Source organism: Mangifera indica, chromosome 10 (genome assembly GCF_011075055.1).
Source record: "Mangifera indica cultivar Alphonso chromosome 10, CATAS_Mindica_2.1, whole genome shotgun sequence".
In the NCBI taxonomy this organism is placed as follows: domain Eukaryota; kingdom Viridiplantae; phylum Streptophyta; class Magnoliopsida; order Sapindales; family Anacardiaceae; genus Mangifera; species Mangifera indica.
In genome coordinates this window covers 14,550,783-14,570,069 of record NC_058146.1, presented here as the reverse complement: position 1 = coordinate 14,570,069, position 19,287 = coordinate 14,550,783, and the positions used below count along the sequence as shown (strand labels likewise).

At 32.8% G+C, this 19,287-nt stretch overlaps 1 protein-coding gene across 3 annotated transcripts; it reads right to left on the bottom strand.

The window, feature by feature from the left end:
* Nucleotides 1–2,935: 2,935 nt before the first annotated feature.
* On the bottom strand, nt 2,936–17,098 carry LOC123227997 (vacuolar protein sorting-associated protein 54, chloroplastic-like). 3 transcript variants are annotated; one of them, XM_044653173.1, is made up of 19 exons: nt 16,069–17,095; nt 15,139–15,201; nt 14,786–14,865; nt 14,000–14,117; nt 13,068–13,145; nt 12,731–12,887; nt 12,520–12,608; nt 11,313–11,566; nt 10,219–10,390; nt 10,049–10,132; nt 9,553–9,956; nt 9,093–9,246; nt 8,634–8,715; nt 7,921–8,000; nt 5,833–5,994; nt 5,673–5,740; nt 4,580–4,660; nt 4,200–4,463; nt 2,936–3,264 (listed from the first exon to the last, which is right to left on the bottom strand). In XM_044653173.1, the coding sequence occupies exons 1-18, from the start codon at nt 16,867–16,869 to the stop codon at nt 4,328–4,330; spliced, it is 3,063 nt and encodes a 1,020-aa protein (XP_044509108.1). In that variant the 5' UTR covers nt 16,870–17,095; the 3' UTR covers nt 2,936–3,264; nt 4,200–4,327. The 3 variants fall into 3 exon arrangements, with proteins under 3 accessions (XP_044509108.1, XP_044509109.1, XP_044509110.1); XM_044653174.1 differs by having other exon boundaries at nt 13,068–13,142; nt 16,069–17,094; XM_044653175.1 differs by lacking the exons at nt 2,936–3,264; nt 4,200–4,463; nt 4,580–4,660; nt 5,673–5,740 and having other exon boundaries at nt 5,860–5,994; nt 7,921–7,993; nt 16,069–17,098.
* Nucleotides 17,099–19,287: the final 2,189 nt, after the last annotated feature.

The following is a 19,287-nucleotide window of genomic DNA, read 5'->3' as shown; positions in this document are numbered from 1 at the left end:
ATTCGAATTCAACCAACTCCATCTTGATAATTAGTTGGACTCAATTAAATTTGAAGTAAGCAATCATAGTTCAATTCTAAGTCATAATTATAAAAAGACCAAATGACTATTTCCCTAAGTTTTGATACAAATCTAATATTTTATCCATTAACTATCAAAAATTCAAATATCTATTTGTAAACTGTTAAAATTAATAGAAATAGTTAACTCTAAGGGTAAAATCATTATTTAACTAGTAATATATTAAAAATAATAAAACATTATCTATTTTACTTATAAATTTAAAAAATTAATAATTTTTTTCATAATTAAATTTCAAAATCTTATATTTTTTTCCTTTAGGGTTTCTCCCTCCCCTTTTTTGGCGTGTTCCCCCTCACACACCAAAGATAGGGTAGAAAGTAGTAGAGGGAGAGCAAAACTGCCAGTTTTGGTGCTAGAAAAGGGGAGGGAGAAACACTACGAGGGAAATGTAAGAGTGTAAAGTTTAATTATAAGAAAAATTGTTAGTTTTTTAAATATATGGGAGAAAATAGATAATATTTTATTATTTTTAATATATTATTAATTAAATGATAATTTTACTCTTAAAGTTAATCATTTTTGTTACTTTTAATAATCTATAAGGAAAAATTCGAATTTTTAATAGTTAACAGATAGAAAATTGGATTTGAATCAAACCTTGGGTAGAAATACGTCTTTTGGTCTTATGAAAAAAAAAAAAAAACTCCAGCACAAGCCATGAAGGGTCAACTTAAGCTCAATTTAAAAAAAAAAAAAATTTTAATTTATGTATACTAATAATAGAAAATATTAAAAATAATTAAATTTTGTTAAGGGAAAAAGAAATTAAACTTATTTATAATATGTATCTTTTTAATAAAAGATTTTTTTTTGAATTAATTGGAGCTTATTTGTAGTATGTAATGTGAGTTATTAAATTTTTTTTTCAATGTTCGGAAGGAAAACTCTTAACAACTTTCTTTTTTATTTAATAAGAAAAATCTCATCTAAATCAGAGTGTTATTAGAAAAAATTTAAACTTATAATTTCTTATACATGGAGCCTACTATTTCACCACTTAAACTACCCCTTCCGGGTTAATAACTCATTTTACTCATTATAAATAAGTTTAACCATTTTTTAACACAATTTAAGTTTTTTCAAATGTTTTTTTTTTTAACAAATTTACATTTTTAAATTAATAACTAATAAGTCTCAAATTAATAATTAAATTAAAAATATTATAGTATTGAACCGAATTTGAATTTAACTTTTTCAAAACTTATTAAGTCAAACTTAAGATTAGACTCAAGTTTGATTTTTTTAGGCCAAATCAAACTTAAACAAACTCAAAATTGAGTTAAATTCAATTTGAATCCATATTTACAAATAACCGATTCCAAATCTAGTCAATTGAATTGCTAAAATCCATTTATATATTATACCAATTCGACCCAATATTAAAATGGTGTTCGCAATTCAAATTTGCGGTTCCTTCAACTATTGTGAATGGTATCCAACCAACATGTAACTAAATTTACTTTTATTTATATTATATTGTTATTTGAATTTTAAATTTATTTTTATTTATTATTTGATCTGTGGATCCATATTTGATATTTATTTTATTTATGTTATATTGTTATTTGAAATTTGAATTTGGATGAAATTATTTTTAGGAAATTTTCCTTAGGTTTCACTACACAACCTCTTAGTTTATAAAATAACAATTTAACCCCTAATAAGAAAAAAGTAATAGAAAATGGGTAAATTACTTTTAAAAAAAAGGGAAATACTGTTTGAAGAAATTTCATGATTAAATTTATAATAAATATTAGAATATTTAAGATGCAAGAAATGAAATATTAATAATAAATATTAAATATCATCCTCTAATTAATATTTGATAATTATTCTAACAACTAAATATAAACATATCATAACTTAAAAATAATTTACTTTTAAATTTAATTCAAAGTAATTTGAATTTAAATGTTTTTTAAATCAATTTAATCTCAAATTTATTATAAAAACAAGTAAAAACTTTAGCTTTTAATCGAAAACCAGGTTGTGATCGAATGTTTTTTTATAAGTTCATGAGTTTTTTTCTCTTTTAATATATTTTTAAACAGCAAAAAAAAAAAAAAAAGAAATCAATTTGTTTGATTTAAAATCAAATAATTCAGATGAAATTCAACTTTAATAACTCGTTAAAAAATTAAGTTGATGAATCACCCAAAACATAAATAATTTATCAACTTTTTAAGCCACGCTATTGATTTAATTTTTTTTGTTCTTTCTAATCTTAATTGTTATTTATGAAATATAATTTTCCACTTAAATCATATACTTAAACAATACTGATAAACCCTATTGAACCCATGGGGAAGAATTGCAATAAAATCTATAATTCTCCATAATTAAAATGAAAAATAAAATAAAATGCATACACTTCTGAACACACAATATAATATACAAACGATATATCATTATATGATTATATTTTATTTTATTTTTAATTTAAAATCACTTAATTGATAATAACATATCATTTATATGTCAATTTTAATACAAAGATGATATGTCCAGAAATGGATACATATTATTTATATATTGAATTGTGAATTAAAAAATATATACACATAATTTTACCGTAAAGTAGAAGCACAAGAGCGAGACAATGTCTTGGAGGCCGATCCAAGTCTTTGCCGGTCTAATTGACAATTGAACCAATCTATTGTTAATTGTCGAATAAACATTCAAACTATATTTAACTAAATAAAATTCCGATGGATATTCTTTACCAAATGAACTGTCAAAAGGCCCTACAATTGTAGAACTTTGAACTCTCCAGCTTAACTTTAAAATAGAGTAAGTAGAAATTAAAACAATATATAACCAATCACAATACTGAATAGTAAAACTCTGAATCTAGGAGGAAAATTACTTGCTCTGTAATAATTTCAGTAAGTTTGGCTAATGTAGTGATACAATTAACAATTACCCCCCAAAATGATCAAATTTTAACTATCAAACTATGTGTTTGCTTTGTTCTTTTGATAGGGGGAAATTAGAGATTGTTCCATTCTCAACCCAAAAAAACTACACAAAAAGAGGGAACAAAACAGAAATGGTTGTATTTATCACATACTCTGCATAGATGGTGTGCCTCTACAGAACTTCTGGTTCAAATACAATTCTTTTCTGGGGAAAAGTATGAATGTGATATACCCTTCTGCCTGGGAGTAGTAATCAGAACACCTGCAGAAAAACGCCACAAAATGGTTTGGTAATTAATGAGAAATACGATGAGAAAACAGCAAGCACCACAATATCATTTCATGCGACTAATAGAGATCAGTGAGAGAGCGACAGAGATGATTGTCAAATAGTTTTGGATCAGCGTACAATGAGCACTGTGCTGAAGATTACTTTCAGAATGCATGGATAAAAATCAGTTATTCTAAATATCAATGAATTAATCACCAAAAAACTAAATCGATGGTTCTCAAATCTAAGTGATACTATAGACTAGAAACAACCAAAGATTATTCATGTGTTCTAGAAAAAAATGATTTCTCAAACAAATATGAAAACATCCTTCGAAGCATCATAAGTCCCTGTAATTGAGATAGATGCTCTTTCAATAAAAACAATGATATGTCGTCAAGTGATTGAATAATTTTTTTAGAAATCCAGCTGTATTTTCACTCAAAACAGCCAACAACCAAAAAATAAACAAAACAGAAAAACATTTATTCATGTAGAAGTATTTACATGAATAAACCGATTAATTCGAGAAGCTGGGACCTCCCATTTCTGACCATTCGAAGCGCAAGAGGACTTCCTACAATCAGTCCTAAGGCTGCCCACAACCCTAAGGTTGCCCAAAAATCTCAAATTCTTTATTCTTTTTCCTTTGATAGCCTTAACTACCCCATTTTTTTATAAAAGAACCTAACCTGGTAGAAAATGACACGTCCCCCTATCCTATCATATTTTAAGTATAGATAAAGTTACATCCAATGACATAGTCACACATCATTCTTAGTACACAAATTAGTATTCATTGTTATTATATATAGGTTTACATTCTATTCTCGTGTCTACTTATTTGATGAATTTGTTTAGATAAAGCAAGAAATGATTCATACATTCAAATAATCAAAAGCAATGTACTGGTAAACTTAGTTTACCTCAAATTAACTCTACATGGAAAGTGCATAGGCAGAGAAAACGTTCTGACATCCCCTTTTGTTCCCACCATAATCTGGTTAGCCTTCATCAAAGAAGCAGTCAATTTTCTACTCTACAATAAAATTTGTCAACTAGCTTCGGCTCCAAATCTTTGTGCCAAGAATTCATCAAGCTGTCCCCCATTAGGGACGCCAGAATCACTTGACATATCAGAAGGCAATGATCGAATGCATCCCAGGATATGTTTGATATCACGGTGCAGCCTAACACACGAATCATCAAAGAAAAAATAAAAAATCACTACCGATACAAATATCTAAAACTAATCCCAATTACAGAACAGAATATTTCAGATAGAAAACAGAGGAAATTGCAGTACCTGTCCTTTGCTTGTGGAGTGTTGAACTCTAAGCGCAAAAATGATTCTGAAATTTGTGAATGGAAGATTATGACAACTTGCCTGCAGAAATGTATTCCGTATAAGTCAGTATATTGTGAGGATGCCTTTTGAAACATTCAGCAATTATTTTCCCTAATTCGAATATCTACAAAGAAGAAACAATCACAATACACCAAAAGGAGAGGAGAAATAGTAAAATTCATCATAAACATGGAATGCATTACAGAAACTAATCACTTGGAAGCGATATAGATACTAAGACACCGATACTGCAAATAGAACAATGACTAAGTCTAATTACTGTGTCCATTACTATTTAATGATAGGATATTGCTAGAATTTTTTTAAAAATCAAATTCAAATACTCTCAAAAAGAAAGTAAAAGTCTGCTCCACCATTCATTTGCAACCATTACAGAAGTTTCTAATGTAAATCAACTCCTAAAATTAGGATGAAATTTGCAAAACAGTTTCCTCGTGTAAAATTGGAACACATTACAATTTTCTTTCACAGTTTTCTATAGTTTTTAACATTAAAACAGATTTTAAGAATTATATCAAGCACATTTTCAAGTATAACAATGTTACAATACAATTTAAAATTTTGGATTGCATTTTAGTTTTGAAAATAATGTTTTGAACACAAATCAAACTGACTCTTGAGTAAACAATGCTCGAAATTGAAAAATTATTAAACTTCCAAAAATTGTAAGCAAAGTCATTTGCAACATCTTAATAAATAAAACACACAAAAAAAAAAAAAGGCAATGTATTGCAATTTTGCTTAGATTTTTCCACCACTTAATTTTACCTCCATTACTATAATATACTGAAACTCTCACAAAACTGCAAGCAGAGTCATTTGAGACATCTTCACAAATAGAACACAAAAGAGCAACAATCTGCAAATTTTCCATCACTTACATTTACCTCGAATACTTTTAAGCAATTAAATATTCCTCTAACAGATTTGGGGAACATGAAATGCTATTCTACTTCTACACCAAAGTATACAGTTCACTAACAAATAAGAATTTTGACGTTTCTTAGTTTTTCAGTCGAAGATAAATCACCTGAATATTGCTTGAACATCAACATCGTGCAAAGTTCGAGATAACACACGTTGAAGGTAGCCCACTTCCTGTCAGATCCAATGATAATCCATCATCCAGAAAGTGTGTTGAATATAAATAGCACATGCAATGTCGTAAATGATCTAGTCACCAGACTTACCTTTGTTAGTGATCTAGCAAATTGACTCGGTTGTGAATCACCATCCTCAGGCCTGTTCCAGCTCTCAACAATCTGAGGCAACCCACGCAGGTGAACCAATAGCCTTTCTCTCATTATCTGAACCAGCTTTGTATGTATTTCATCCCGGTGAACCCTGTAGTCCTGATTACAGACCCAGAACAAAAGATAAGTTCATGCCTTGTAGACTGAGGTTATTAGAATGAAAATAGTAAAAACTGTATTGCAAATGATAGCTTAAATCAAAGTTACATTTGTATATTTCCCATTCATTAATACAGTGCGAATGGCAGATGCATGTGTATCCTAGCATAATATTGCAGCTCATGAACATCTCCAAACAATAAATAAACAAATTGGTACTAAAAAGATTAGAAGTGTGCATAATTCGGTTCAAACTGTAAAACCAAATCGAACCTCTTAAAAATTATGGTTTGGTTTAGTTTGAGTTGGAATTTTCCAAACCAAACCGTAATCCGTATTTTTTAAAAATACATACATATAACTATATTTGACAAAATTTTCCAATAAGTAATTAGGTATACAACTTGTTTTTTCGTATCTATTTTTTCATTTTCTTTATATGTATATTTTATTTATATATATATATATTTTATATTTATTTTTCATATGTATATTATGTTTTAGAAAACTACAATTAAGTTGATTTTATTAAATGATATATATATATTTAGAAACTAATAATTTTAAAATATTCAAACTATAGTAGTCGAACCATGTATCGTATTGTGTATCAAAAACCTAATTTACCATATCGTGGCATCATATTGTATGACACGCTTTTTAAAAATTAACATAATAAAATATTATAATTTACACATCATTATTTTGAAACATATAACCAACACTCCTAATATTTTAAAATTTTTCATATACCCCTCTAATGCACTATCATTTTCTCTAAAAAAGTGTATCAATTCGTATCAGTAATATGTATCGTATTGTAGGATATATATTGTATCGTATAATATGCTTACTGTATCGTATTAATTTGATAAACCTTATAATATGTATCATTTTCTATCTATATCGTATCGTATCGTAGGATACGATATATATCATGTATTTTAAAATATTGAAAACTATAGTTCAAATCGTAATTCAAACTAGATTAAACCGTATTTTTTCAGTTTAGTTTGGTTTGGTTTAAAACTTAAAATGGTTTGGTTTGGTTTGAAAATTTTTCAAACTGTTTTTCTTCAAGTTTGATTTAGAAAATCTATCAAATCGCACCAAACCGGACCGTGCACACCCCTAAAAAAGATGAAAATGTTAGAGCTCCATCCAGAAGCATGCGACCAAGTTTACCCTGATATATTGTAAATAATAAAAAAAAATAGAAGAAAAAATATACACATCAATGTATGCAAATAGGATGCTCCTACATATTGCAATATCATATGAATTGTTATTTTGAAATCAACAACAAAAACATTGAGTATACCAAGTGCACAACCAATTAGTATTAGTTGAAAACATTATCATTAAGAGATGTTTGGTTGGAAGTAATGAAAGATTATTATGATAATTTATTTTTTTCGTAATGATATTACCTTGTTTGTTTAGTCAAATAATAAAATATTCAGTTATCTTATATTACTAATAGTGATGTGACAAACAATATACGTGATAATCTAATAACCTCATCCACCTTAGATATTAAAAAATTACTAAGATAATCTTGATTTTGTTACAATTTTATCATTATTAATTTTTTAGGATTAAAATGTCCTCACCTTCAATTAATTTTATAAGTAACTTGATGATTATTTTAAAATAATTATACCCAATTATATACAACCAAATACAATAATTATTTATATTTATCAATTTTTATCAAAGATGGTAATAATTTATACTCAGTAATCTTCAAGGTAATCTATATTTATGATAATCTTTCATTTTTAGTAATAAAAGATTACCTGAACTAAACACACCTTAACAAAATTTAATAACTTACTTAGGACAAAGGATGTCTAAGTATTTGGGGATGAACTTGGCACAAAAGTAGAGAACTTCGGTGTAAGTAATTAAGTGACAAAACTATACCTGAGCTACTTTGTCAATCTCAGATAAAAGCAAAGCCTTCCGTGTCTCAGGTACTTTCAAGAAGAGAATTCGCCTGATAGCTTAGCCCAAACACAAAACCAAATGTCATAAACAGGAACTTCTATTTATGCATGTACTAATTTTGCACAAAGAAAACATCAAATGCATGCAACAAAGTGTATTTGAAGGATCATACAAAATTCTAACGAAAATGCTAAAAGTGATTCTTAGTAATACCATGCAAAACAAGCCAACATATCATCCAAATGCGTAAGTGTTTATAGACATGTACTATGACAAGTTTACACTATCTCCATGTATATATTAAACAAAATCCATAAATATATGACAAGTTTACACTTTTATCAATACTGATTCAAGCTTTTTCCTAAGTGTACCTAAAAGCTACATATTATCAAGTTCATTCTGAAAGTTTCCCCCAACAGACACTTCTATTGACATAGGAGCTTCTGACAACTTAGTGTACAAAAAAATCCAAAAAAGAGAGGTACAAGATAGATAAGTAAAATCAAACAAACATCCAAACATGGTCAGAAGCAAAGCAAAATAGCATTGACCTAATAACCTCACACACACTGTTTCATTTAACAGTTTGCAAATGAAATATGATACAGACATTGCATCCGCAACAACATTAAAGAAGACCCTTAAAATTTGAGGGAGTAGCAGAATATTAATTTGTCATCACCTACCAGGAATAATTGCATAAGTGAAACTGATAACTTGGCTCGCTAGAGCGAGATGTTTAGAGGTAATAGACTTCAAACCGGAGACCTGCAATTCCATAAAAACCAATTAGAACAAAGAAAATGATTAATTTACATATAATTGAGTTTGTATGTAGTGCAATATCAGAAGAGAATAAATAAAAATTTCAAAAGGGTTTTCCACCTGTAAACATGAGTTTATAAATCTTAAAAAAAATTAAATTAAATAAAATAAAAGAAAATGCAAGAAAACATATTGAATAAATTTCAATTATCAATTCTCAGGCTTCCAGCTACACAATATTTCCAAAAGAAAATTCCATAAACAACTCTAGATAGATGTGTGTTAGCTTAGACTCAACAAAATCAGTTAAACATTGCAGTACCTTTGCAAATTTGTGTACATTAAAAAAAATATTCAACAAATTACAGACAAAATTTTACCTGCATAGCACCAGCACCAAGAACAAGCTGACAAGTCCTGGTATTAAAAAATTTTAAAATCTCCACAACACGATGAACAACTTCAGAAGAGAGTGCAGGCAAATAGTTATTCATATCAATGTACTCTGACAACATCTTCAGCAATATTAAGCCACTGGAGAAAAGAATAAGAAAAAGATTTACATCAACGTCCACTCATCATAAAAAGCTTCTGCCAGCTTATAGCAATGAAAATTTACATCATAAAGGAAACTAACAGTAGAAGATTAGCATCTCAATTTGATGAGTCTCTCAATGAAAGGATAAAAGATTAACAAGTATCACAAGTTTTGTGACTCAGAATGTCAGAACACCTCCAAACAGAAAATTTGTTCATGGTGAAGCACAAGTACAATGTTCTAAAGAAAAGAAACAAGGAAACAACAGAGAAAAAGAAAAGATGCAAAACGAGATAACTAACCAGTTTACCATGTGATAACCAGCACCTCCATAGGTAAGGATATGAGAAGCAGATTTTCCACGCTCCTTCATGTTACTATTGTTACTCTGAACAGGGGGTGACCTGGAATCTGATTTATTTCTTTCAATTTCCTCAGTTGAAGATTTAGATTTTAAATGGGCATTGTTTTGTTGAGATATTTCACTTGAATCTGTCCGTTCAATTTGCTGAGCATTTTGTGGTCCACTGTCAATGCTTGCCACTACTTCATTGCTGTCCGTTGTTATAATGCCTTGGACATCATCCACATTATCAGAAACCAATCCTTCAGAGCAAAATAATGAAGTTACAATGGCCTGAAATTCATCAGGAATATCTACTTCTGCCCATGTTTCTTGGTCAAGTACCGCCTTGATTTTTGTCATCTAAAAGGATCAATAAAAAATTACTCACACATAGGTTCTATGAAATAAAGCCTATTAGAACTAAATCTCTTTAATCAGGTATTCAAACTAACTCGAGATTCATGCTGGAAGTCAACAAAGGCTTTTGCTTGTGACTGCAGTGTTCCTCGAATGCTATATCCCAACCTTCCACCAATCTGTTATGTTAGCACAGAATGGAATCACAACCATAAACAAATAACTTGCATCCTACAATTAAAAACAGAAGATTAAAAATTGATACCTTCTCTGTCGCAGTTATAAACTCTTGGGTGATATTGTATATGCTCAAGAATTCCTGCAATTTCAACCTAGGATGCAGAAGTACACGTACTCCAAGGAGCTTTGCCCATCTTCCATGAGCAGCATCACATGCAGCAAAGACAGCTTCTGTGTTTTCTCTCAATATGTCAGCTCTGTCAATGAGGATGTAACATCCACAATTTTGATAATAGTATCAGTTAGAATCAAACTAAGCCTTTGGAACTAGAATCCACCTCTAAATAGCAATCATGTTCTAATAGATTCTATGAAGGTTGGAAGAAGTATATAATAATAAAGACAGATCAATTGAACAATCCTTCTGCACAATGTCCGCCTCAAACAGGTGCCCCAGACACCACACCAGCACAAGGGAAGCACAATTATAATTACAACGGAGCCAAACTGGCACCTTTTACAGCATAATAGCAGCTGATGTGCTACACAGAAGTAAAAAGCTACTTCATATGTCAGTCACAAGCAAGAGGTAACAAGAAATCATTAAAATGAAGTCATATCAATACAAGGATTTCAATGTTTAAAAGGCTTCCAATGAGCAAATTCCCACAGTTCATCTAGAAGCTTATAGTTTAGCAAGAAAGAAGGAAAGAATTAGACTTTCATTTACTATACAGGTAAAGCTGAAAGGAAACAATTAAATCCTCTTCGTTCAAACCATAGGTCACAACTAACAACTGCTATAGGAACTTATCCCTCTTTACAAATAATTTTTTTCTTTACACTCGATAGAAAGAAAGGGGTTACTTGGTATAATCTTGGATTTCTTTCCCTTTATTTATGGACAACAATACTAAATTTATGACTAGCGAAAAAAATTTCCATCTCAGTTATACTACAAACAATTAACAAGACATTTGTGCTCTTTCTAAGATAATTGACTGATGGAAAGAAAGAAATTAAGGAGCCTCATACTTTAAACCTCATTAAGAAAACCACATGAGCATATATCTAAAATTAACCAAAGTTTAATATCATATACAAATGAAAAAGAGATAGCATATGAAATCAACATGTAAATGAAATTGTGAGACTACAAGAATGGAACAAGACTTTAACCTAAAATTTCTTGACATGTTTGTGGGGCTGGCTGCATCATTAGCTTTTCCCTGAAATGAAGAAATCTTGGCAGTATTTCTTAAAGGTGAGTATGAGAGTGAGCCACCTTGAACGGGGGTATCTTGAGCTGTTTCTGCAGCTGCAGCACCGACTGCAATTGCAGCAGCAACTGAATCGGCAGCATAATGATCATCAATGTTGCACATAATCCACTCAATTGCCTTTTTCACTTCAGCAGCCCGAATCAAATGTGCCTGCATTCACTAAAAGAAAAGAATTCATATTACATCTTTTTTAAATAATAATTAATCTGAAAAAAGAAATTTAAAAGCTCAAATTAAGAAAGAAAGACCATTTTATGACTATCTATTCATCATAATTGTTGCTTTAAAGTTTAAACTAGTAACAATCAGACTGTGGCCTAACTTAAAAGAGGCTGATAATTTCTAGATATTTCTTTCAAATTCAATACTTTCACGATGATTTATCCCTGATGTACTTCTGTATGGATTGGAACTCACATGCCAACATAAACCCAACACCCTCTCCCGGGCACCATAAATAAAGAAATAATTAATATCAAAATAAAGGGAGAAAAAGGAGAAATCCCAACTACTGGGACTGAGAGTGATGCAGTCTCTCCAACCAGTGATTGGAGCTCATGGAGCCCATCAATCTAGCAAGGTCCAACAGTTTAGATATCACCACAGATGGTTCTTTCTAAAGGAGTTTAAAGGAAAAGCCTTATCAGAGAAGCCCAACTTCTATCCCATCTTGGACTTTAACTCAAGAAGTTAGGATGTTACCATGTCTTACAAGTAAACTATCCTATCTTGGGTAATCCTAGCAAGTTATGTATACTTGATATTCAAAAATTACATCCTGTCCAACAAAGAGACTACTGCCCATACCCATTGTTCAGCTACTGAATTTATCAAATCACAATAAGATTCTAGTCTTGGATTAGTCAATATAAATTTGACAGTCTTAGGATTACACAATTTTGTGTAGACAACTTGTCCATTCTTGTCTACTTTATTTCAATAGAGTACCTTTGTTTCCTAGTCAATTAGGAAAACAAAAAGGTAATTCAATTCAAATGTAACAGATAGAAGCAGAATATGTTGTCCTAAAACTTAAAAAACTAACACCTTAAACAGATAGTAATTTCCTTGCAAGAACAGCCAGATAGTAAAGTAGACATTACCTGAACAATCAGGAAAATAGCACCCAAAAGTTGAACAAAGCTTTCAGATGTCAGACTCCTCAACTTGCTTGCAAGCGATAAGCCTCCACCTGAGTAACCACATTAGCGTTAAGAAATGGGAAAAAGCAAAAGAATAGAACAGTCTGACACAAGGTTAAGTCTAAAAGTAAGTAATATTAGGCACAATAAGTATATTTTATTGAGTTCTCACCATCGGCATCCACTATACGATCTCCAGAAGAGAAATTTGAATCCAGAGGTTGAGTGACAAGAATGGGAAGCAGCTCGGCCACAGCAGTTTTAATAGCAGTTTTCATATCCACAGTTAGTGTATCACGATATATTCTCAAAACAGATGGCAACTTAGCCTGAAAAGAACATTCTTTGTCAAACATTTAATCGCATTGAACCCGGGGGCTAACACCACTATTTTAAAGCAGTAAAAGGGAGTGTTAAATGCTTAATGGAACCAGATATACAAATTAAATTTTTATTATAAAAAAAATGAAAAGGAATAACAATCAAAGAAATTATAAAAAATAACTCACTGTTCTAAGCAATCCAATGACAAGGGGGAGAAGCCTATCTCGAAAATTAGACGTTTCTTCCTCATCCAATGTAACCTGCTAAGAAAATTGATCCAAGTAATTGCACAATAAATTGCATCATCAAACTTAATCATGAAGTCTACTTCTAACAGAGTTAATAAAAAATAACACAACAGTTTTTCTTCAATAAGAACACATAGAAGTTCATTAATGAAAAAAATGAAGAAAGGAAAGATTCAAAGGTGAACTAAAAGACAACCAAACTGGAACAAGGAAACGAAAGACTATCAATTGCTGAAAAACATAAAACTTGATATCGTGAGAGGATCCCAAACATGAATAAGAAAACATCCCAAATGTAAAAAATAAAAATAAAAGAAAGAATAAGCAAACTTGTATTTTAAGATCTCGTGAAAAATCCTTCTATTTCTTTCAGTCAAGTGGCCCAGAAAATGGCACATCATGTGTGTGCTTGGGACATTAAAAAGGTTGCTCTAGTATGAGGCTTAAAACTTGGGAGGTGCTAAAAAACCAATGTATATGCACAAAACTGCTAGAAGCTACCACACTAAAATCAAATTCTAATGCACTACCAACAAAAGTGCAACATCATATTCAAAAAATCACTAAACAATAATGGGGAAATTATTTGTAGATACTAAGCAGGTATGCCATGCACTACCAACAAAAGTGCAACATTATATTCAAAAAATCACTAAACAATAATGGGGAAATTATTTGTAGATACTAAGCAGGTATGCCATGTAATAATAAAGATAGTTTTGCTTTATCTATAATTCCTCAATTTAATGCAGAACAATTCATAGCAGCAATGAAAAAAAATTGCTTCATCAGACAAATACTACAAAACTATACAAAAGTAAAAACCTGAGAATTCAGTTGATACATTAAAAGGCCATAATTAAGCTTACTTCATCATCCTTCCCATTTGAGGAAGTGGATACTCTAGCTTTTGCTTTGGATAAAATAGCCACATCAGTATCCCCTGTATCATCTATTGCAGCATGCATAAACTCTGCTGAAAGAATGCTACAAAAATAACTTAATAAGTAATTACTTTTGTCTAAAATGAGAAAAACAGATAGCATGCACATAGGAAGTGGAAACTGAAATCTCATTGCCAATTTGAATCAAAATTATCACTAAACCATCATTAAAACCATTGATAGTCGAATGTAAGAGCACTCAACATCACATTCCCATTGCCAAATCTTAGTTGGCAATAAACTTAAGTCAAGTGATGGATGTTTCATTACTGCAATCACACATGGACACACTGAGCATATGGTGATTGTGTTGCTTCCCTTCCAAATGGATAGGATTGAATTGGGGAGAGGAAGAGCTCCATGGCAACCCACAAACACCTCAATGGAATTAGTTTTACATTTCTTAAGTTCTTAACTCAGGAGCAACCTATCCAACATAGAATCTGTGCAGGTCAATATTATGGTTGAAAACATATTATAAAATCAAGATTAACTAAGGTATCAACGGTACGAGACTAGGTAATAGCCTTTTAAAGATTATCCCTCATCACAAACCAGCTCACAACTTCATGCAATGCTTAAGAAAAAAAATCAACACTAATTTTCCAGAACCCAGAGAGGGTAGTGTAGGACAAGAAAAGAGTGACACAAAACAGAACACATACAGATAATGTCACAGATTAATATTACCATAATAATTTAAAAGTATACCTGTTAATTGAATCTATTGAATGTGCTACATGGTCCCGAAGATGACGGAAGCAATGCAAACCAGCAAGCTCGTCGCCATCCTATCAAAGACAGAAGCAATAAAATAACTGGAAATTAAAACCTGGAAAGATTAAAAAGTAATAATTCTTTGATCAGTGAAAAAAAAACACCTTACAGTTACAAATCATTTACTCCACACTACATAGCCCATGCAAATTTCAATAAATAAGGATAATAGAGATACAAAGGATGCTTGATAGAAGTTCTCTGCAGTCGGATTCAACAAAAACTTTGGAATAATAACGTAAAGAAAAGAAAATTAAGCATGATTACATCAGTGAAAGATAACATACTAGCAAATTCTGCAGGTCATCTGTGACATCCAGAGCTCCGGCACAATCTGCAGATGCAACAAGCTGTGTGACAGAAACATAAAAGCACTTCATTTTCCAGCATCAACAAAGAGCAAAAATAAACTTCCAGACCATAAAACTTTCACCAGAGTCCTAAGCATATCAGATTAAAATGGACTAACTACAACAATTTTTTGATAAAATATAGTAATTTGATATCTAATAGAACATATTTTGTACATCAGTTAATAAATCCACAATTTATCCTCTAATTTTATATTGGGTATGGAAATTCAAAAACAACCAAAAAGAAAATAGCCAAGAATCAGCAATTTCCAACAGCCTTGAATACTTTCCCAAAACACAACATTACTACTGCTTATACAATAATATCTCAGAACCTAAAAGGAAGCCAGTATTTAGACTCTCAACTTATTATATATCCAGCCAAGGTCATTCTACAGTATCGCAATAGTAAATTACTGGACAACAACTAATTTAAACATATACTCAGTATCCATAGTTCTTTTCAGATAGCATTATTGTATGCGGTTATAAGACAAAAAACAACCGGACAACAAAATAAGCATATAACACCAAAACAAATATAGAGGCTAATATGAGGATAATTAGGAAACAACAACTGAAACAAACAGCAAACATAATTAAGAGAATTTTAAACCATTTTAAAATTTGTATATAATTATCCATGAAGGCACGTTCATTCTACAATACCACGACCCTAGATCAGTAGTTGATGATTAATTTATAAATATCCAATCATCAAAACTCACTATCCATAATATCTTTTCAGACATTAATACCAACCGTAGTTATAAGAAATAAAACAGTAATACAATATAATGAGCATAATAAAATAATAACCAGCAAAACAAACAGTAATTACAAGAATAATATTTGATAATGTACCAGTTTAAGTGTAGATAAAGCCTGGTTAACATCCAAGATAAGTCTCAATTTCTGTTGCAAAGCCAACAAATCACTCCTTGTGCCATTCAATTCCTGAATCTGCCTAGCAGACTCCACCAAATCAGCATCCAAAAGCCGAATTGTCTCCTTCAAGGCTCGAATTCTACTACATCCCTCCACAATCTTCACATTCAAATCCTGTAACTGCCCCTGCGCCTCGAAGAACGAATTTGAACGCAACGAAATCTCCTTTACCAAATGCAACTCCACAACATCCAAATACTGCGAAAGCTTCTCTTGCAAGAGAATGTTCTCCGTCACATTCGAAAAAGGACACGCCGCCCGAAATGTGGCACCTTCCGACAAAGCAAAGTCCTCTTTAAAATACAGCGCAGGAACTTCTCGTAAGCACGCCACCAACGCCTCGCCTGGGCCACCGATGTTCTCCAAATCGATGCTCTCCTTACTCGCGTGGTTACGGATGTCTTCAAATCGATTATACGATTCGGAAATTGTCGATATATAAGCTTGGAAATCTGATCGCGTCAGGTCCGAGGAGATTTTCGTGTTAGGAGCTAACGGCGCGAATTCTTGAGGAGAAACGAAGGTAGAAGAGGACCACCACCCGATCCAGGAAGGGTCCGACCCGACGTTAGGGTTGTTGAGAATCGACGAGAGGTTTTGGATTGTGCCATCGGAGATAGATTTATTGAATTGCGAAAATAACAACGTCTTTCTCGACGGAGAGTCGGATTCAATCCGAGAAGTGTACCTTCCCGAGAGGGAAGGCTGTGGATCCATGGAGCTATTCAATGTGTGAACAGAGCATGAAAGAACTGAGCATAATTCAGGTGACGAAAAGCGAAACCCTAGATCTGGGATTCGGGCTGAAAGGACGGCTGAGATCGAGAGTTGAGGCGTGATTTGAAGGTCGAGATCTCAGTGCTCCTTTTCGTTTTGTTTATGTTTTCCCTGGTTTGATCTCTATCTGAGAAGAAGAGTGGAGGGAGAGAACAGAGCCGCATTTTGGTAATGGTGCACCCTAATTTCAAAACCCCCCCTAATATTTGAGACAGTCTCTCAAAGGACAATGAACGAAGTTTATTCTATAATATACCCGTATGATTATGAAATGGCATAAATACCCCTAATATTTAAAACAAATTATATTAAAAAGATTTTAAACATGGGGATATTAATTAAAACTGGCAAAAAATTTTCCCTGTAAACATTTTTAAGCAAACGTACAATGGTTTTACTTTTATAGGCAAATTTACTTTTAATTTCAAAAATACTCTTTTCCAGTTTATTACGTCACTCTCAATGATTTACGTCACGTTCAGCCGTCTAAAATTTCCTTAACACATTAATAATTTGCTATTCGAACTATCACTAATTCATGTTCTAAGGATTAAAAACATATTTAAAAATTGATAAATTTTTGTTTAGGTTTCAAATACAGATAGTAACGAAAAAATAGCATAGATGAGAAGAATGATAAGTGCGAACCGACACTGTATCACAGTGCATATGGGGCGTAAAAGGTGCATAGGGTGTATACAATGTGCGTACAGGGTGTATGTAGGGTAAGTACTGTAACACCCCAGGTCCAATAGCCCGACCCACTGTTAAGATATTGTCCACTTTGGACACACAGTCCATCATGGGTTTGCTTCTGGGCTTTGCAACCCAAAACGCGTCTTAACAATTAAGGAGCTCACAGGCTATTTAACCAATTCAATTCTCCCACCACTAACCAATGTGGGATCCATAGACAAAGCACACACAGACCCAGCATCTCTCCCGTGCTTTGTCGATGTGGGATTCGCCTAAGGGTATCACATACACCCCCCCTTACGGGACTCAGCGTCCTCGCTGAGGTTTGCCCCACCATCGTTCAAGAGGACACGCGGAGTTGCTCTGATACCATTTGTAACACCCCAGGTCCAATAGCCCGGCCCACTGTTAAGATATTGTCCACTTTGGACACACAGTCCATCATGGGTTTGCTTCTGGGCTTTGCAACCCAAAACGCGTCTTAACAATTAAGGAGCTCACAGGCTATTTAACCAATTCAATTCTCCCACCACTAACCAATGTGAGATCCATAGACAAAGCACACACAGACCCAGCATCTCTCCCGTGCTTTGTCGATGTGGGATTCGCCTAAGGGTATCACATACACCCCCCCTTACGGGACTCAGCGTCCTCGCTGAGGTTTGCCCCACCATCATTCAAGAGGACACGCGGAGTTGCTCTGATACCATTTGTAACACCCCAGGTCCAATAGCCCGGCCCACTGTTAAGATATTGTCCACTTTGGACACACAGTCCATCATGGGTTTGCTTCTGGGCTTTGCAACCCAAAACGCGTCTTAACAATTAAGGAGCTCACAGGCTATTTAACCAATTCAATTCTCCCACCACTAACCAATGTGGGATCCATAGACAAAGCACTGTGATACCCTTAGGCGAATCCCACATCGACAAAGCACGGGAGAGATGCTGGGTCTGTGTGTGCTCTGTCTATGGATCTCACATTGGTTAGTGGTGGGAGAATTGAATTGGTTAAATAGCCTGTGAGCTCCTTAATTGTTAAGACGCGTTTTGGGTTGCAAAGCCCAGAAGCAAACCCATGATGGACTGTGTGTCCAAAGTGGATAATATCTTAACAGTGGGTCGGGCTATTGGACCTGGGGTGTTACAAATGGTATCAGAGCAACTCCGCGTGTCCTCTTGAATGATGGTGGGGCAAACCTCAGCGAGGACGCTGAGTCCCGTAAGGGGGGGTGTATGTGATACCCTTAGGCGAATCCCACATCGACAAAGCACGGGAGAGATGCTGGGTCTGTGTGTGCTCTGTCTATGGATCTCACATTGGTTAGTGGTGGGAGAATTGAATTGGTTAAATAGCCTGTGAGCTCCTTAATTGTTAAGACGCGTTTTGGGTTGCAAAGCCCAGAAGCAAACCCATGATGGACTGTGTGTCCAAAGTGGACAATATCTTAACAGTGGGCCGGGCTATTGGACCTGGGGTGTTACACGTACAGGATGCATATAAGGTGCGTACAAGGTGTGTAGAGTGTGTAAAGGGTACAAGGTGCGTAAAACTCATTTTAAAATATATATATATATATATATATATAGGGTGCAAAGAGAGTGCACACCCTCATCGCACCTCTGTAATATATAAATATATAATATATAATATTATAATAT